We start from the raw sequence: 21,203 nt of genomic DNA on the forward strand, positions 1-21,203 counted from the left end.
AGATACACATAGTTTATATGCAAATAACATGCCATTTTATATAAGGGACTTGAGTGTTGGTGACTTTGGTATCTTCAGGCTGTCCTGGAACCAATTCCCCATGGAGACCAAGGGACAACTGTCATTTACTATGTCATACTCATCTAACAAACACATCCACGGTGTCCCTGGGTCTTAGCCATAGGCCCAGGAATACACACACTTGTGGGACACTTGCCTCCTCCTAAACAGTCACTATGTCACATGCAAACTCTGCTGTGAAAACATACACACACAAAGACCTCTGCACCCTCCCTTCCAGGGTCACACAGGCAGAAAGAGTCACAGGGAATTTTAGGTCTCCCAGTCCTGGAGGGAAGAAATAGCCCAACCCACAGGGTTCCGGCAGCTTCCCTAGGCCCCTGACCTCACCCCTGGCTACATCCCAGCCACGTCCACCCCAGGGGACTCAGATCAGGGTCCTTTCCCAGCACCGAGGGAACAGGGTGCCCCAGGCCCCAGGCCGAGCGCCCGTCCCCAACTCTGTACCTTGCTTTGGGTGTCGTTCCTCACTTCCTTCCCCACCTAAGCTGGCAGGGCCTGGCCAGGATGGAGGAGGCGCTCCTCTCCACTCAGCTGTGCCGCTTACCCTGCCCTGCTCAGCACATCCTGGCCTGGTCTTGCCTGCCCTCCCCCTGGGCGTGGGGGTGAGGAAGATGAATCACCTGGAGGGTGGCACAGGCGGAGACGTGGTTGGAGAGACACATGGCCAGAGCAAGGGAGAGAGACAGAGAGGAGCTGACAGGGCCAGAGATGCAGTGAGTAAAGCCAGGCACCCTGCCATGCAGAGACCCCCTTCTCAGATATACACACATAGGTGCCAGGGTCCCTTGTGCCCCTTGTCTGCCTCCTTGGGCCTGGGTGAGCCCACCTGTCTCCACACCTCAAAGCAGGCAGGCCTCTCTGGGCAAGCCTTCCCTACCCTATCTGTAGCAAAGCAGCAGGGTCCCTGGATAAGGCTGCTCTCCTTCTGCTCCAGTGCTGGTCCTCGGGATGGAGTGACCATACATGCCACTTTCCAAGGCTCTGCCCTAGCCCACCCACTGCTCCCTCCTCACCCATCTCACCTGAGAGCCCACAGACAGGCCTGCCTTTCCATTCTCTCTGCCTCCTTGCAGGCAGCCCTGCAGGAAGAGGAGGCTGAATGAAATGCAAAGATTCCCTGGAGTCCCAGGTGAGAGGAACAGAGATTGTCAGCCCAGTTTCTGGTGAGGAGATGGAGTCAGAGAGAGAGGCCTTGCCCAAGGTCGCAGAGCAAATCAATGAATGGCACACTTTCGGGCAGGCTGGTCATGGACTGGATTTCTTTCTTATTAACCCTGCTCTCCAAGGGGAAGCTGGAAAAGAGGGGAACCAGGAGGGGCAGGGTGGACCCAACGGCTTCAGAAAGTTACAAACTGCAGTGTAGCTAGTGAGAGGGACACCCCTCAACCCTGTCCACAGGGAGGGTCCAGTTTAGGAGCCTAGGCCTGGCCAAGAACCAGGCTAGGTTTCACTGAGCGGGGGAAGGTTCAAGATCCCTCCCTCTCGTTTCAGAACTCCCTCTCCCTTGTCTCTCTGCCTACATTTCCCTGTCTCCTATTTTCCCTCAGTGGCCTCGTTGGCTCCTCCAAGTCTTGCTCCCTTCAGGTGGCTGAATGAACTTTCTTACAGTCCAGCTCAGATCATGCCACTTACTTGCACAAGAACCTTCTATAACTCCCCACTGTCCATGGGAAGATAGAAACTTCTCAGCTAGGCCGGGTGCGGTGGCTCACGCCTTTATTCCAATACTTTGGGAGGCTGAGGTGGGTGGATCACCTGAGGTTGGGAGTTTGAGACCAGCCTGACCAACGTGGAGAAACCCGATCTCCACTAAAAGTACAAAATTAGCTGGGCGTGGTGGCGCATGCTTCTAATACCAGCTACCGGGAGGCTGAGGCAGGAGAATCGCTTGAACCCAGGAGATGGAGGTTGCGGTAAGCTGAGATCGCACCATTGCACTCCAGCCTGGGCAACAAGAGCGAAACTCTGTCTCAAAAAAAAAAAAAAAAAAACACCAAAAAAAGAAACTTCTCAGCTAGCTCTCAGTGGCCCCTCATGACCATGCTGAACTCTATGGCTTTCCTTGGCTGAGTTTGGTCTCCAGAATATTTTTGAACCTAGTAGACCCTGTGCTTGGGGATGAGAAAATCCCATCCCTGCCCTTGGGGAGCTCCCAGGGTAGGCCCCCCTCCTCCTTCCTAGAAACCACAGCCCTTCCCACTGCCCCATCCCGTCCCTACCCAGCAAGGTCCTGGATTCATTTTCTCTGGCCCTTTTTTTTTTTTTTAAGACAGGGTATCGCTCTGTTGCTTAGGGTTAAGTACAGTAGTGTGATCAGGTCACTGTAACCTCAAATTCCTGGGCTCAAGTGATCCTCCCATCTCAGCCTCCCAAGTAGCTGGGACTACAGGTACTCACCACCATGCCTGGCTATTTTTTATTTTTTTTTGTAGAGATGGGGTCCTTCTTTGTTGCCCAGGCTGGTCTCAAACTCCTGGCTTCAAGAGATCCTCCTGCCTCTGCCTCCAAAAGTGCTGAGATTACAGGCATGAGCCAGTGTGCCCAATTCCAGCCCATTTTTCTTGTGGTTGATAATCCACAACATTATCACACCCACACGCACACCTCCACACCTGACAAGATCCTCCACCAGCACTGCCCCTTCCATCAATGGATTTACAATTCCCCAATGCCCAGTAGAGCAGAGATCACCAAAGAGCCCCCGTCACACACATTTGGTCACACCACCAAATCTTTCTTATTTTTTATTTTTGAGGTGAGGCCTTACTATGTTGCCCAGGCTGGTCTCGAATTCCTGGGCTCAAGCAATTCTCCTGTCTCAGCCTCCCAAGTAGCTGGGACTACAGGTATGTACCACCACACCCCGCCACCACCAAATCTGATAACACTGTGTGGAAATGTACCCAGCCACACACCAACTGTGCATATCCCTCAAAGACCCAGAGAGAGAACCACAGAGCTACTCATGTCTGTGTGCACCGTGCTCGGCACAACTGCACACACACAACCACCACTGCCACTCGGACATCTCTTATCACCTAGGCACCCCAGGAGTGCCAGTGCACTGTGCCAGCTCTGCTGTGGGGATGGGGGTGGGGTGTGCACCCTTCCTGCCCCACTCTCAAAGCCCTGCCCCCCCCAGGCATTCAGCAGGCCAGAAGGGCAATCTTGACCCTTACCCTCAGGGAGCTCCCAATCTCAAAGACAAAAGATTCTAACTCAGGAAAGGCAACGAGGGTGAGCCTGTGGGGACTGGGGAAGCTCAGGGGAGGGGAATGGATAGGGTGGCCAGACAAAATACAGGACACTCAGTTAAATTTTTTTTTTTCTTTTTTGAGACGGAGTTTCACTCCTGTTACCTAGGCTGGAGTGCAATGGTGCGATCTCGGCTCACTGCAACCTCCGACTCCTGGGTTCAAGCAATTCTCCTGCCTCAGCTTCCCGAATAGCTGAGATTACAGGTGCGTGCCACCAAGCCCAGCTAATTTTTGTATTTTTGTAGAGATGGGGTTTCACCATGTTGGCCAGGCTGGACTCGATCTCCTGACCTCAGGTGATCCACCTACCTCAGCCTCCCAAGGTGCTGTGATTACAGGCATAAGCCACCACACCCGGCCACTCAGTTAAATTTGAATTTTAGATAAACAAGGAATGTTTTAGTATAATATGTCTCATGAATACTTATGCTAAAAATTTCTTAAGCTATACTTAAAAAATGACTTGTTGGACCGGGCGCAGTGGCTCATGCCTGTAATCCCAGCACTTTAGGAGGCCGAGGTGGGTAGATCACGAGGTCAGGAGTTCGAGACCAGCCTGGCCAACATGGCAAAACCCCATCTCTACTAAAAATACAAAAATTAGCTGGGCATGGTGGCAGGCGCCTGTAATCCCAGCTACTCAGGAGGCTGAGGCAGGAGAATGGCTTGAACCCGGGAGGCGGAGGCTGCAGTGAGCCGAGATCCTGCCACTGCACTCCAGCCTGGGCGACAGAGTGACACCCCGTCTAAAAAAAAAAAATGACTTATTGTATATCTGAAATTCAAATCTAATTGTATTAAATACTTTTTGAAGGCTAATTCTGGCAACCCTAGTCAGGGAAAGCTTCCAAATGAATGTGGCAGAGCCAGGCCTTCAGGATAGCACCTGGTAGCCAGAGTTCCCCCAGACTCTTGTCCACTTAAGCCTCAAGCAGGCTAGGGACTCTACCCAATTTTTTCTGCAATGGGCATCTGAATGCTCACAACAGTGCCATTATTTCAGGGATGGCCTTGAATCTGGTCTTTTTTTTTTTTAAGTCACTAATTTAAAAAACCATGATACTTGACTATTCCCAACAAGGGTGGTGTCATCATGATCACTGATTGGACTGCATGGATTGAACTGCTGCAGCACCTGTATTAGGAACAGCTGGCTTAGGACTTGCACAGACCTCAGTTTAGATCCCAACACTACCTTTTACTAGCTGTGTGGCCCTGGGCAAGTCTCCCCATCTACCTGAGCCTCAGTTTCTTTATCTGGAAAAAAGGACAATAATAGCAGTTCCTTGGTTTGGGGGAGCCTATGGGACAATGAAGGGAAAGAGCACAGTGACCCACCCCCACCCCACCACACACACACAGAGTGATATGGGTTAAACTTGAAAACCAACAGAATCACACATCCACAAAGCCACAAAACTACACACATAGATACAAAAGCCCATGGGCTGTAGGCTACAACCCAACGCAAAACTGTGTATACACTGAGAAACACAAGCAAACTCAGCCAGTGAGAGACACAGAACCCAGCCCCACTCACCAGGACAGATCAGGGCAGGATTCCTATGCGAGGTGGTAGGGCAGTGAAGACAATGGTGCCCTGTCCTCCCCATTCAAATTCAATTCAAAATACCAACCAAAAAAAAAAAAAACTGTAAAATAAGTGTCAAGAAGTGTAGCTGAGGTTTGAATTTTCCCATAACAACTTATTATTATTGAAATAGGAAAATCCTTGCAAAAATTGTTTCTGGTTGCTGCATGCCCCTGCGTGGCAGGTGCCCTGAGCACAGGCTTCTGGGTTTACTGGCAGAGAAAGTCCAGCATCTAGCTGAGTCTGAGGACAAGGGCTCCTTTTGCCCATTCCCACTGGAACTGGACCCTGCATCTCCCTCACCCCTTCCTGGGAATTTCAGCTGCCAAGTTTTCCCCCTCCCCAGCTAGTAGCAGCCCCTCTGGCTTCTCCCAGCTGTAGCCTTGGCTTAATCTCAAGACAGCTATTAGGGCCCCAGGCTGGCCCTTGGCCATTAACTCCCTGGTGTCCTGGGGCAAGTGGCTTCAAAGCTCTGGGCCCCAATTTCCCCATTTGGGGCCCACAGCTATGAAGGATACCTCTGCAGAGATGCTAAAATGGGGAGAAAACGTGTGTTCTGCTTGTTGTGAGCAATCCAATCGGGGAGATCCTAGGGTGAGCAGAAGCCGGCCCCTAGCACGCAGGCCTCCTGACAGCCCAAGCAAACTTCTCCCCACAGCCCTCAAATCTTTTCCTTTCCCGGCTGAGAGGTAGGCTCCCGGGACAGCTGGAATTCCTGGGGGTGGGGTGGGGAAAGGGAACAGAGGGAGTGAAGAACAGCAGAAAGGAAAGTGCCTTTTGGGAAGCCAATTCTGTCAGGAGAAGGGGCATCCCTCCGCTTGACAAAAAAAAAAAAAAAAAAAAGCCGTAACTGCCCCACCTCTTCCCACCTGCCCCTTGAATGTGAGCTGCAGGCCAGCTGCCCCACTCCGCCTTCAAGGCCAGACTGCACCCAGGCTGCCTGACCTGGCAGATGTTGTCTCTGAAAGTTCAAACACAAAGCTCGGTCAAGTGTGAAATGTGCAGAAGGAGCTGTTTACAGGAACCCTGTGGGTAGCTCAGGGGTTCCTTCCCTGAAGTCGACTATTCTTCTCAACATAAGGACTCTGCAGAAAAATGGAGGCACTTTCTATAGCGTGAAGACACTTTCAAGAAGTGGGGGCCATTCTGGCAAGTCAGGAGCTTCCTAACTCTTTCGAGTTTCCTGAAGAGCGTTCCATCCTTCAAAATGGAGACACTTTCTGTGAAATGGAGGTCTCTTTGATAAACAGAAGGCCCTTCTGTAAAGGGAAGAAGTTTTTCCAAAAAGAGGAGCCTTCTTCAAAGTGGAGGGACATGCTGTAAAGTGAGGAGAGTTCTCTAAAGGCCCTTTTGTAAAACGGATGGCCTGTTTGTAACCAAAGGACTCCTAAGGATCATGACAAAACAGAAGACTGTTAAATAGGAGAACTCCTTTTTGTAAAGTGAGGCCCCTTCTGTAAAGAGAAGGATGTTTCTGTAAAGTGCAGACCCTAGTATAAAGTAGGGAACTTTCTGTAGAGTGGGACAGTCTAAGGCCATAGGGAATGGTGGGGACTGGGTTAAACTGGAAAGCACATGCCTAATCTGAAGGAGAAGCAGCAGCTTCTCCCCTCCACCCAGGTGTCACCTTGCAGTAATACGGCCCTGTATTGTCAGGTCTTCCAATATTTCAAGGGAATCCAGAAATCCAGATTTTTCTTCTTCTTTTTTTTTTTTTTTTTTAGACAGAGTCTTACTCTGTCGCCCAGGCTGGAGTGCAGTGGCGCAATCTCAGCTCAGTGCTACCTCTGTCTCCCGGGTTCAAGTGATTCTCCAGTCTCAGCCTCCCGAGTAGCTGGGATTACAGGTGCACGCCACTACATCTGCCTAATTTTTGTATTTTTAGTAGAGATGAGGTTTCACCACGTTGGCCAGGCTGGTCTTGAACTCCTGACCTCAGATGATTCACCCGCCTCGGCCTCCCAAAGTGCTGGGATTACAGCCACTGTGCCTGGCCAGGAAATCCAGGTTTTTCATGTGAAATCCCTTAATTTTAAAAACTGTGGGCATGCCAAATGAAACTTGTGAGTCAAATTCAACTTGTGGGCCATCATGTTGCACTATCTGAGTTAGATGATCCTGAAGGCTCATTCTACCCCTGCTGTTTATGCCTTGCCCTATCTCACATGCTCTTGCCCTTGACTAGAAGCCTTTCAGGTCCTATCTCCCACTCCCCGGAAGGGCCCAGTTTCCTCTGTGTCTGAGCAGGCTCAGGGAGCTGACCCATGCATTACTTGTCAGAAGTTCCCTGAATTGGAATCTGCCTTTTGTTCTGTCTGACCCGGTTTACCTTCAGCCCTGTGCAGGATGCCTAAAGAAGAGAGAGCAGGAGATTGTAAGAACATGCAGAAATCTCTGGAACTCAAGCTGTTCGCTTTTTAGTAGAGGATATAAGATATGAGGATTCAACTGCTGAACACCAACTCTGGGCCAGGTGTTGTGTTGATGCTATCTCGTACGGCATCCTCCTAATGATCCGGTGAGCTATTACCCATTTTACAGATGAGGAAACTGACGCACAGAGAGGCAAAATAATTTGCCTGAGGACAGCTAAAAGTGGTTGAGCTGGGACCAGATCCCAAGAGTCACAGAGCACATCTTCAGTGACTGCTGAGTTGGGAAAGAAATCACATTTGGAGGGGGGAGGAGAGAAGACTTCCTAAAGGAGGTGGTTTTTAGTTGCGCCATCCAGGATGGGGTGTGTTTTTTTTAGGTATAGATGGACTGAGAATGGTTCCGCAGACAAGGGAAGAAGAGTGGGCAAAAGTGTGGATATTGGGTGGGGAGATATGGGTGAAGCATATATTTGAAGCATGTAATGTCATGGGTTTGCAAGAAGGCTCCACAGCAGGAAGAAGGATCAGGAAAGGCCAAAAGATACAAGCAAGCAGACACCCCCTTCCCTACACCACACCACCACCATAGACCTATAGGGGGCATGCAGAGACAGACGCAGGCACAGGAATAGACACAGGTATAGAAACAGACAGACACGTCCACAAGATCTAAGGAGACCCACGCGCAGAAACATCTAGAAACTCCCACATGCTTAGTGCCAAGGTGACATACAACCAGGCACAGAGGAGCACGTAACACATACAGACCCAGAGACACACATGGATCTATATGCAAACACTCAGATGGCCATATAGAAACAAGAACATTAAGACACACACACAAAACAGATCCACGGGGACAAAGAAGGCGCGCGCGCGCGCGCGCACGCGCACACACACACACACACACACACACACACACACACACACACACACACACACCAAGCAGCCACATAAGAGCACAAGCAGCCCATCCCTCTTCCAGTTGCTTGATTACTGTGAGGGCCTGGCCACCTCCTCCCTGCTTCTCTGGACTAGAGGCCAGAGGATAGGGGGCGGTAGCTCCACCCCCGCCCAACTCCCTCCCCCCGCCCCGGGAGGAGCTGGGGACTTCAGAGGACAGGAAGGGAAGGGAGTGGAGCTGCAGCTGGGAGCACTGGGAACAGTAATTACCAGATGCTGGGGCTGCCACGCTGGCTGAGATTCCCCTTCCCGTGAGGCAAAGCCGCTAGGGGGATGGTCCCTCTGACCCTTGCCTCAACCCCAGGGACCCCAACACCCACCCATCTCCCTTCTCATTCACCAGAGGCCTGGCCAAATCTGAGAGTTGGAGACACAGAGGGATTATGAGGGGAAAAGACAGATGATAAGAGAAAGACACTGGGACAAACACAAGGAGGGAGAGGACAGGAAAACCACAGAGACCCAGAGATGGACATAGAGGGAGATGGACAAAAGGAAGGGACAAGTCAGAAGGGAGACAGAGACAGGTCCACACAGGGCATGGCAGTCAGCAAGGGATACAGGCCCAGGCAGAGGGGCAGGGACAAAAAGGGCAGGGCAGGGCCATCTGTTGAACATGGTGACAATGTGCCATGCCAAGGGCTGGGGATGGATCTGTGGCATTGAATCCTTACAACATCCCTAGAAGGTGGGAATGACAACCCCATTTTCCAGATGAGAAAACCGAGGCTCAGAGGGGTGAGGTGACTTGCCCAAGGTCACATGACACTTTAGAAAGTGGCAGACCTGGGTCTCGGGGGCTCTCTCTGCTCCCAGCCCCTGCCAGAGTCAGGGAGGCCCAAACACAGATCCCTGAGGGAATTCTCCAGAGAGAGAAGCAGTCAGCAAGCCTGGGAGATGCTCCCTAAGAGATGCGGTGAAAGTGACCCCAGCCTTCCCTGCCCCTCCCATACCCGCGCGGTGGGGGAGGGGCTGTGTCTACACCTGGAATGCATTAGGTAGGGGGGCCCCCCAGCCTAGGGGAGCAGGGAAGGAGCTGGAGGGGGAGCAGGGAAGGCAAAGGCGAAGGCGAAGGCGAAGGCAAAGGCAAAGGCAGTGGTGCGGGCGGTGGCAGCCCAGGCCTAGCAGGAAGGGCTTCTATGCCAGCTGCAGCTCCCAGAGGCCAGCCCTGCCAGTCCCGCCTTTCCCGCTTTCCACAGGCGCCTTCCCTCCGCGATTTAACCCTTTCCCTGCAGGGGCCATGGGGAAGCGCCAAGGAGGGCTCTTCCCTCTTAGTCTCAGCTACATACCTGTGCCCCTCACCCACCTGCCCTTACTCTGGGACCCAGATAGGCATATCTGATGCCAACTGGGTGCTGTCACCTAGATGTCCTGTCTTCAGGCTCCTCAGCCTCAGCACATCCTGATCGACACTCCTACCCCAGCCCCGGTCTGCTTCTCCTCCTGCCTTCCCCATCGCAGGAAGGACAACTCCATCCGCCCAGCTGCCCAAGTTCTAGGTTTCTTCCTCTCCCTCAACCCACATGTCCAGCCAGGCCCCAAGTCCTTTAGATGCACCGTGGTCAGTTGCTTTAGAATCCCTATGCTTCATTCCCCCTCCAGCCCCCTAACTGGTTTCCCTCCCATCTTCTGGGCCTCTACGAGGCATTCTCTACACCACTGCCAGCTTTTGGAAAACACAGTCCCCTGCAATCCCTTCAGCCTTGTGAAGGGCTCCCTTTGCCTTCAGGGGTGAAACTCCTGAGCACAGCGACAAGGAAGGGCTAGCTCAGGAACATTTCCCCGCCCCATGATCCAGCTACAATGGCCGTTTGTCTGTTCCTCGAAAGTGCTCTCTTCTGCCTAGGGCTTTGGGACATGTTGTTCCCATGACCCGAGCTGCTAGTCTGCTTCTCCCTACCTCTGGACTCCTATTTATCCTTCAGGTCTCAACTCAAATATCTTCTTTGCCCTGTCCACCCACTCCCCCCACCCTCATGTGTTCTTGCAGCATCTGCGCTTGGAATTGCTTGTAGTGTGTCTTTCCTGCTAGATATCAGCTCCACGAGGACAGGGATAGTGACTGTCTTGTTGCCTACCTGGCACCTAAGCACAGGGCCTAGCACATAGTAGGCACTCAACAGGTACATGTTAAATAAAGAAATGCCCCCTTTGCTCCCCTCTTTCGCTCTCCCTTCCCCTGTCCCCTATTTGCTCACCAAGTATTATTTATTGATGCCACAATGACCAGGTCTGTGATACTACAAATAGGGAAACTAAGACCCTGAGAGGGGAAGGGAGGCCTGGAGGAACAGTGAACCAATAGCAGAGCCAGGAGTGCTGAGGCTCCCTCGGCTACTGCCCTGCAGCCTTGTCTCAGGAGCTGTGTGTGTTTTCAGACACCGTTTGGAGGTGTCACACCTTCCAGGTCCAAGGAACTGGGCACCAGAGCCCAGAGAGGCTGGACTCATTGCTCCAAAGATGTTTGCTCTCTCCAGATGAGGGAACTGAACTCTGTGGTGCTAGCCAATGGCAGACTGCATTTCCTGCCCTCATTCCAGACAGGTCCTAGCCCCACCCAGCCAGCGTCTGGCCAGCTCCACATCTGCCTAAGGCATTTAGCTAACTGGCCCCCAGAAAGCCATGGCTTGGGTTTGTCTGGGGCATTGTTAGCTGCCACTCTACTCTCCCTTGAGGAAGCAGGCAGCCCCATCTGGGCCCTCCCCCAGGGACAGAGGGGCCTGAAAGGGCCAAGAGCAGACTGCCAACCATCTGCAATTTGGAAGCTTCTATTCTTTTAGTCTTGTCTGGGGAAGTCCTTTTCCCAGCTACCCAGAGTCTTTACATTTTGTTGTGTTTGTTTGGAAGGCCCTAGTGGACTAGGAACCAAATCTGGTTCTTTCCCCAGACTCTCCCCTGGAATCTCAAACTACTGCTCTGCAAAACTCCCCAGCAGACCCCACTGCCTCCTCCTGTCCCAAGCCCTCTCTTCTCCTTTCCATAAGCAAACCCCCTCACCGGCCTCTCAGGATGCCCTCAACAGAGAGAACACTGAGGGAACCACACAAATTTACTTTACCAATGTTTGATTTGCTTTTCAGAAGTACTCCTCCCTCAATACTTTGCAATAGCCAGCTACCCTAGGTGTACGTGAAATGGGTCTCAGCTTCATGCAAATATGTTTATTTATTTGTTATTTTTTGAGACAGAGTCTCACTTTGTCACCCAGGCTGAAGTGCAGTGGCACAATCATACTTCACTGCAGCCTCGAACTCCTGGGCACAAGTGATCCTTCCACCTCAGCCTCTCAAGTAGCTGTGACTACAGGCATACACCACCATGCCCTGCTAATTTAAAAATATTTTTTGTAGAGACAGGGTCTCACTATGTAGCCCAGGCTGGTCATGAACTCCTGCCCTTAAGCAATCCTCCCCCATCAGCCTCCGAAAGTGCTGGGATTACAGGTGTGAGGCACCATGCCTGGCTTCAAATATGCTTTTTTTTTTTTTTGAGACGGAGTCTCGCTCTGTTGCCAGACTGGAGTGCAGTGGCAAGATCTCAGCTCACTGCAACTTCCACCTCCCGGGTTCAAGCAATTCTCCTGCCTCAGTCTCCTGAGTAGCTGGGACTACAGGCGTGCACCACCACGCCTGGCTAATTTTTGTATTTTTAGTAGAGACGGGGTTTCACCATGTTGGCCAGGATGGTCTCAATCTCTTGACCTCGTGATAACCTCTGCCTCCTGGGTTCAAGCAATTCTTCTGCCTCAGCCTCCTGAGTAGCTGGGATTACAGGCGTGTGCCACCATACCTGGATTATCTGTTTTTCTTTGAGATGGAGTCTTGCTCTGTCACCAGACTGGAGTGCAGTGGCACGATCTTGGCTCACGGCAACCTCTGCCTCCCGGGTTCAAGTGATTCTCCTGCCTCAGCCTCCCGAGTAGCTGGGACTACAGGCACGCACCACCACGCCCAGCTAATTTTGTATTTTTAGTAGAGACAAGGTTTCACCATGTTGGCCAGGATGGTCTCGATCTCTTGACCTTGTGATCCACCTACCTTGGCCTCCCAAAGTGCCATGCGCCTGGCTGATTTCTGTATTTTTAGTAGAGACAACATTACGCCATGTTGGCCAGGCTAGTTTCAAACTCCTGGCCTCAAGTGATCCACCTGCCTTGGCCTCCCAAAGTGCTAGGATTACTGGCGTGAGCCACCGTGCCCAGTTGATTTTATTTTTTAAGACACAGTCTTGGCCCGGCACGTTGACTCATGCCTGTAATCTCAGCACTTTGGGAGGCCAAGGCAGGAGGATCACAAGGTCAGGAGTTCAACACCAGCTTGGCCAACATGGTGAAACCCTGTCTCTACTAAAAATACAAAAATTAGCTGGGCATGGTGGCGTGCGCCTGTAATCCCAGCTACTGGGAAGACTGAGGCAGGAGAATTGCTTGAACAGGGACCCGGCCGGTGGAGGTTGCAGTGAGCCGAGATTGCCACTGTACTCCAGCCTGGGTGACAGAGCAAGACTCCGTCAAAAAACAAAAACAAAGAAAACAACAACAAAAAAACCACAGTCTCGCTCTGTCATCCAGGCTGGAGCACAGTGGTGCGATCTCGGCTCACTGCAACCTCTGCCTCCCGGGGTCAAGTGATTCTTGTGCCTCAGCCTCCCGAGCAGCTGAGATTACAGGTGTGAGCCATCGTGCCCAGCCCTCAAATATGCTTTAAAAATGGCCGGGTCTCAGCTTCATGAAAATATACTTTAAAAACTGCTTTCCCCTGAAAAAAGGCATTTCTATGGCAAAGTTCCAGCAGGTACTGAATAAGTCATCGGAGTGTGACCCTGCCAACCTTACTGTCTGTCTTCAAGGATGGGACTGGGTTCCAGATCTATACATGGTATGTGCTGGTGGTGAAAACTCCCAAACATCACTGGCCCAGGCCTCTTTCCTGAGCTTTCCAATCTTATGTCCAAATGCCTGCTTGCGAGATGACACAAACAAATGGGAAAACATTCCATGCTCATGGATAGGAAGACTCAATATTGTTCAAATGGCCATACTGCCCAAAGCAATTTACAGATTCAATGCTATTCCTATCAAACTACCAATGACATTCTTCACAGAATTTTAAAAAACTATTTAAAAATTAATATAGAACCAAAAGTGTCCAAATAGCCAAGGCAATCCTAAGTAAAAAGAACAAAGCCAGCTGGGCATGGTGGCTCAAGCTTATAATCCCAGCACTTTGGGAGGCCGAGGCGGGTGCAGCACATTAGGTCAGGAGTTCAAGACCAGCCTGGCCAATGTGGCGAAATCCCGTCTCTACTAAAAATACAAAAATTAGCTGGGAACAGTGGCATGTGCCTGTAATCAGAGGCTGAGGCAGGAGAATTGCTTGAACCGGGACCCGGAAGGAGGAGGTTGCAGTGAGCCAAGATCATGCCACTGTACTTCAGCCTGGGCTACACAGCGAGACTCAGTCACAAAAAAAAAAAAAAAAAAAAAAAAGCCGGGTGCAGTGGCTCATGCCTGTAATCCCAGCACTTTGGGAGGCCGAGGTGGGTGGATCATGAGGTCAGGAGATCGAGACCACCCTGGCTAACACGGTGAAACCCCGTCTCTACTAAAATACAAAAAATTAGCCGGGCGTGGTGGCGGGCGCCTGTAGTCCCAGCTACTCGGGAGACTGAGGCAGGAGAATTGCTTGAACCCGGGAGGCGGAGCTTGCAGTGAGCCGAGATCGCGCCACTGCACTCCAGCCTGGGCGACAGAGCGAGACTCCGTCTCAACAACAACAACAAAACAACAACAACAACAAAAAATAAAACCAGAGGCATCACACTACCGACTTTAAACTATACTTACAAGGCTACAGTAACCAAAACAGCATGGTACTGGACAAAAACAGATACACAGACCAATGGAACAGAATAGAGAGCCCAGAAATAAGGCAGCACACCTACAACCATCTAACCTCTGACAGAGTTGACAAAAGAAGCAATGGGGAAAGGACTCCCTAGTCAATAAATGGTGCTGAGATAACTGGCTAGCCACATGTAGAAGACTGAAACTGCACCCCTTCCTTACACCATATACTAAAATCAACTCAAGATGGATTAAAGACTTACATGTAAAACCTAAAACTATAAAAACCCTGGAAGACAACCTAGGAAATACCATTTTGGACATAGGACCTGGCAAAGACTTCATAATGAAGGCACTAAAAGCAATTGCAACAAAAACAAAAATTGACAAATGGGACCTAATTAAATGAAAGAACTTCTGCACAGCAAAAGAAACTATCAACAGAGTAAACAACCTACAGAATGGGAGAAAATATTTGCAAATTATGCATCTGACAAAGGTCCAATATCCAGAATCTATAAGGAACTTAAATCAACAAGCAATAAACAATCCCATTAAAAAGGGGGCAAAGGACTTGAACAGACACTTTTCAAAAGAAGACATACATGTGGCCAATAAGCATATGAAAAAAATGCTCAACATCAGCCAGGAGTGGTGGCTCATGCCTATAATCCTAGCACTTTGGGAGGCCGAGGCGGTTGGATCACCTGAGGTCTGGAGTTCGAGACCAGCCTGGCCAACATGGCGAAACCCCGTCTCTACTAAAAATACAAAAATCAGCTGGGTGTGGTGCCAAGCATCTGTAATCTCAGCTACTTGGGAGGCTGAGGTGGGAGAATTGCTTCAACCTGGGAGGTGGAGGTTGCAGTGAGCTGAGATAGAGCCACTGCACTCCAGCCTGGGTGACAGAGAAAAAAAAAAAGATAAAATGCTCAACATCACTAATCATTAGAGAAATGCAAATCAAAACCACAATGAGATACCATTTCACACCAGTCGGAATGGCTATTACTAAAAAGTCAAAAAATAACACGCCAGGTTGCAGAGAAAAGGAAATGCTTATACACTACTGGTGGGAATATAAATTAGTTCAGCCATTGTGGAAAGCAGTTTGGTAATTTTTCAAATAACTCAAGCAGAATTACCATTCAACTCAGTAATCTCATTATTGGAGATATACTCAAAGGAGTATAAATCGTTCTGCCATAAAGACACATGCACATGTATGTTCATCACAGTGCTATTCACAATATCAAAGACAGGGAGTTAATGCAAATGCCCATCAACAGTAGACTGGACAAAGAAAATGTGTTATGTATACACCATGGAATACTATGCAGCCATAAAAAAGAATGAGATCATGTCCTTTGCAGAAACATGGATGGAGCTAGAGGCCATTATCCTTAGCAAACTAAGGCAGGAACAGAAAACCAAATACTGCATGTTCTCACTTATAAATGGGAGCTAAACATTGAGTACATATGGACACAAAGAAACAAAAAGCAGACACCGGGGCCTATTTGAGGGTGGAGGGAGGGAGGAGGGTAAGGATCAAAAAACTACCTATCGGGTACTATGCTTATTACGTGGGTGGTGAAATAATCTGTATACCAAATCCCCCTGACATGCAGTTTACCCATATAACAAACTTGCACATATACCCCCGAACCTAAAATAAAAGTTTTAAAAAAAAGATTATGGTAAATCCATACAACGGCATATTATTATGCAGTCATTAAAATGTTGTTCAAAAAAAAATGTTCATGAAGAGTTTTTAATGATGTTGGAAAAATACATACATTAAATGGAAAAGCATGACATAAAGTTGAACATATAGTATGATTTCAATTATGTAAAATATATATCAATATGTAAAAAAAGATCTAGCAGAAAACAGACCAAAATATTAAAAGTGATCATCCTGGGTAGTAAAAAACAAAAATGAACCAAACCCACAAATGCCTGCTGGCCATCTTCACCTGCATGTACCCCCAGGCATTTCGAATTCAACTTGTCTCAAATGTGATTCACTATCTTCCCTCAAACCTCCTCCCTCTCTTGTATATAGATGGCCCCACCAACATCCACCAGGTCACTGTAGTTGGTTTCAGAAAACAACATGGAGCAATCTGGACTTTGCCTTCTGTCTCAGCCTCTACATCCAAGCTACTACCAAGGCCATCACTCCTAACCCAAGCTATCACCTCTCTCTGGGAAAACTGCAACACTCACTTGCCTGTCTCCCTGCTTCCACTCTTGCACCCCTTCCATCCATTCTCCCCATGCAGCTAGGGAGAGTTTCCAAACATCCCCATCTGAGCATGTCATTCTCGTTAATAAACCCTTCGATGGTTTCTCTTCACCCTCAGAAGAAAGTTCCTTGTCAGCCTTGTCACTCCACTCCTCCCAATACCAGCCCTATTCCCCAGTGCCCTGTGTCTCGCTGCCTTTGCTCCCACTGAACCTCTTACCTGAATTGTCCTCCATGTTCTTCTCTAGCTCTACAACCCTTTATTGACACCCCTCTAGAGCCCTTCCTTAGGGCCAGACCCTGCACTGGGCACTGATGATGCCAGGGTTTCCTCTGCCTAGAGTCCCAGAATGGCAACTGCCTTCCAATTTGAACTGCCAAATGGCAGCCATTCACGAGAGCTGAGAATAAGGGTAAACTGAGGCAGCCAGTGTTTGTGTGTATGAGGGTGGGAGGTTGCCTCTCCCTTTGTGTTTAATCCCGTGCCTCCATTTGCGGTTGGGAGTGAATTGACAGAAGCCCACATGGGGCTCTGGGGAAAGGGCCTTAGATGGGGAGGCCGATGTATTCTCCTGGCCCTAATGATGCTGACTCACTGTAGGACCATGGCTAAAAAAAATCACTACCTCTCTGAGCCTCCCTCACTGCCCCATCTGGAAAACGGACTTAACTAGCGGTTCCCACTCTAGGCTGTGCATCACAATCACCTAAGGAGCTTTTGAAAATGGGTTCCTTGGTTGTCAACCCCAAGATTCTGGCACTCTGAGGTGGAGTGTGGAATCACATTTCTTTTTAAGGTCAACAAGAGATTCTGATGCTCACTCAGTTTGGGAAACCCAGAACGAGACAGTATCTAGGGTCTTTTCTAGCTCCAATTTTTACTCTTGGAGACTCTGAAGATACCTCAGAATCCAAATGAGAAAGAGTCAGCCCCTCCTCTTGCCCCCCTCAACTGGCTCAGTTTCCCCCATTACCCGCAAAACGGCTCTAACATCAGGTGCAACTCCTTTGACTTAGCTAGGGTCAGACACCAATATCCCCACAATCCCCGCATCTGGAAGGACATTCTAGGCCTCAACCCTGAGGAATAGAGCAGCCATCTCTGCAAACTCCTGCAAGCAAACTGCTTTCTTACTCTCTCACACCCTTCTCTGGCATTTCACTGGGTTTTCCCAGTGATCCAATGAGGACTTCGGTTTAATCAACCTGGAAAATGGGCATAATAACAACTGTCCCTTTCCCCACCAAGAGGCAGACAGGATCACTAAAAGAGAAAGCACTTTGAAGCAATTCAAGGCTGTTCACATGGCTAAGATACAATTATTATTTTTAAAAGCCTCCCCCCACCCCCAGGCACTGAGCCCTAAAGATGGTGATTCAATAAAGGTCTCAGCAGCGTTAGGGAGGAAGTCAGCAGGCACAGGGAAATCTTAACGTGGACCAGCATGTTTCAGCCCTTTAATTGAAGCTCAGGAAACCTTCTCTGTCTCTCCCTTACACACACACACCCTACAACCACTAACCCTGCCCTCTTAGGGCCAATTATAGGCTAGTCCCGTGGAGAGAGAAGCCAAGTCACTTGTGCCTACCCCTGGGCCGGCTGGGCAGTGGGGGAGGCGGCCTCTCACAACCCATGCTGCAGTGAATCACATGGCCCGGCACCCGCCTAGTCAGGGCCTGAGTAATTCCTCCGCCTCTTCTTCAGAAGGTTTTTCTCTTATTTTTTAACTTAATTTTATTTTTTTAAACTCCTGGTTGCTGAGGATTTATACCATGCTGCAGGCTTTACAACCATTAACTCATAGACTCCTCATTGTATTCTCTAGATGAAGAAACTGAGGTTCAGAGAAGGGAAGTCACTCACCCAGGGTCACAAAGTGAATTAGTTAGAATAGGAGGTCAGGTCCTTCTCTGACACTTGTCTTATTCCTAATCCCCATCTTGAATCAAAAAGAAAAAGAAAAAGAAAAAAAAGACACCCACTATGCAATTACAGAGGCAGGGACTTCGTTGGGGAAAAGGATCCTGGGAACTCTGTGTTGCTTTTTTGGGGAGGAGGAGAGTGGCTTAGGAAGGGTATTATGATTTGTAATTTGAATGAATTGGTGGATTGGGAAGGCATACTCAGAATCATCACCATGTATTGATCACAGAGGCCAGAGACTGGGGGTCTAGACATTGCCCAGCTACTGACTTTCAGATCAAGAGTATCCAGAGGGAAGGAATTTGGTGTCCTTCTTTTAGGCAATAGTTACTGAGGGCCTACTATGTGCTTCTTTAGTATCTGTTTAGGCATTTATTTAATGAGGATTTCTTGAACACCTACTCTGTGTTAGGCACTGCGTTAGTTGCTGGGGATACAACAGTGAGCAAAAGAGATATAATCGCCTTGCCCCCATGGAGCTCACATTCTAGTGAAGGAAGATAGGCAATAAGCGAGTAGACACATACAATAAGATAATTTCAGATTGTACTAAGTGCAAGGATGGAAGCACAGTCACAGTCTCTGATGGAGACTCACAAGTGGCCCTACGTAAAGTGGTTAGGGATGGTCTCTTGGAAGAGGTGACATTTGACCTGAGATATGCAAGACGAGGAGCAAGCCAGGTGGAGGGCTAGGGGAAGAGCTTCCAGCCAGAAGGAAAAGCCAATGCAAAAGTCCTGGGGTGGGAGTGCCTGTGGCCTGTTTTGGCATCTGCAAAAAGGAACTGGCTTTACACAGTGTCAAGGGGAGTTTGGAAAGCCAGCAGAAGTAACATGCAGGCCAGGGTGTTAAGGGCCTGTTGCCAGCTGGATATCTTCAGCCCACACTGAGGGAGCCCCCTGAAATCTCCCAGAGGTTCCATGACTAGCCCAAGGTCATGACGGCAGCAAAAGGCACATCCTGCCCATGCTTTATACTTCACTACTGCTACCTGGTGCAAGGCCATGGTCCCAGAGATCTGTGGAGCCTGAGGTGTGAACCCGGGAGCCCCCAAGGGCTTAACAACTCCTTCAGTCCCAGTGGAAGGCAGGGCAGATGTGCGCTGCTCTTCTTCTGTGGCTCCTGGGCTCAGGCCCATATGAGAATGTCCCCAGATGGGGAAGGTCCTGCTGCGCTCCTCAGACACTCAGGTCTGTGTAGCACAAAGGCAGTAGTCTGTGGCCTCAGCCCGACTTAGAGCTGCTCCACCTTTTCGAATCCAAGAAGCCATCCTGATTTCACATCACAACCAACCTCGTTGCCCTGCAGCTCTCCAGCTACTGCTACAACTGGCTTCTGCCTCTGTTGGCTTTTCTGCTGTCTCCCTACCTATCAGCCCCTCCAGCCTTCTCCTCTAGCCTGACTCCCAAGGCCCACCTTCTACTCCTTCCTTCCCTTGTTCTCCCGCCACACACACCTGGCAAAATCCCAACCTTGGATCAATCCACCATCTTTCTTTTTTTTTTTTTCCGCTCATACTCCAGGGCTGCTGAATAGTACAGGAGAAAATCACATAAGCAGAAGGCTTGGCATTACTTTCATGGTCTCCAGCCTCAGTTTGGGGAAGCAGAAAGACCACAGACTTTGGACACAAATAGATCTGGTTTGAATCGTGGCTCCATACTAGCTGTGTGACCTTGGGCAAGTTGCTTAACTTCTCTGAGCTTCAGTTTCCTTCCCTACAAAATGGGACTAATGGTATCTACTTCATGAGGGTTCCTGAAGCTGAAATGAAAATCCATGTAAAGCACCCAGTCCAGTGCCTGGTACAATGTAGGCGCTTGGCAAATGGAAGGCTCCTTTTTTTCTTCTGTTCTCCAAACTAAACCCTGGTTTCCCCAACCAAATATCCGTTGCTGCCTTGCAATCCTCCCTCTTTTTCTCGCGAGTGCTCCCTCTCCCATTAGCCTCAGCAGACAGACGAGAAGGGGGTTGGAGAGGTTGAGGGGCACAAGGGACAGAGAGAGGAGATGGGGACAGAGGTTGAAAGGACTGGACACAAGGCCAAGGGACGTGGGGAGGGGGAGGGGGTTGAGGGAACCCAAAGGGCCGAGGTAAGCGAGCCTGTCCCGAGGTGGGGCTTAGAGGGCTTGAGAACAAGATCCCGCTCCCAGTACCAGGCCCGTGGCCCGGGCTACCATGCTCTCTCAGTCACTCACTCACCAGGCCGAGGCTGCGAGCCCTCCAGGTGGTAAGAGAAGCGCAGGGCCCGGTGGTGCTGTGGACTGGGACCGCAGGGCAAGACCCGGTGGCCCGGAGCAGCGCCCAGGCTGGTGTCCGAGGGTCCGACAAACTGGGGATCCAGTGGGCCGCCAAGAGCCGAACCTGAGCCCCTGCGCGCCAGCAGTCCGGGTTCCGAGGCTCCAGGGTCCGAGTCGGCACAGGCCGGCGGAGCGGCGCCCGGCGGGTTCGCGGCCGGGTGTTCGGGCTCCGAAGGCCCGGCGCCCCCCGGGGCTCGGTGGCCATGCATGGTCCGGGCCTGGGCGCGGGGCCCGAGCTCCCCGCTTGGCTCCAGCTCCTGGGGCGGAGGCGCGGGCGGAGGAGGCCCGGCGCCCGGCGGAGCAGCGGCCTCAGGATCGGGGGGCGGGGCTGCGGGCTCAGCCCCACTGCGGAGACTCAAGCCCCCAGCCCGGGCCCGGGCCAGCAGCCGTGGCAGCGGTGGCAGTAGCAGCAGCAGCCGCGGCCACCGCCGCTGCCGTGCCAGGCATCGCCGGCCCCGGCCCCGGCCCCGCGCGGGGAGTGGGCTCGGCGGGGCCGGGGGCCCGCTGGGGAGCGCTGTCTATGCGGCTGCGGTTGCGCGAGGGTTGGAGGGCTACGCTCGGCGGGGACTCTCCCGTGGACTGCGAGCCACTTCCGTGGCCCCGGGGCGAGAAG

The 21,203-nt window shown here is 50.8% G+C and overlaps 1 protein-coding gene across 1 annotated transcript in view; it reads right to left on the bottom strand.

Moving 5' to 3' along the window:
- FGD1 (FYVE, RhoGEF and PH domain containing 1) overlaps window positions 1–20,470 on the bottom strand; it is a 50,847-nt gene extending 30,377 nt beyond the window's left edge. The window contains exon 1 of the mRNA XM_032757005.2: window positions 20,447–20,470. Coding sequence (XP_032612896.2) covers window positions 20,447–20,470 — 24 coding nt within the window. The remainder of the gene's footprint in view (window positions 1–20,446) is intronic.
- Between the last annotated feature and the right edge of the window lie 733 nt (window positions 20,471–21,203).

This window comes from Hylobates moloch, unplaced genomic scaffold (genome assembly GCF_009828535.3).
Source record: "Hylobates moloch isolate HMO894 unplaced genomic scaffold, HMol_V3 SCAFFOLD_7, whole genome shotgun sequence".
Classification (NCBI taxonomy): domain Eukaryota; kingdom Metazoa; phylum Chordata; class Mammalia; order Primates; family Hylobatidae; genus Hylobates; species Hylobates moloch.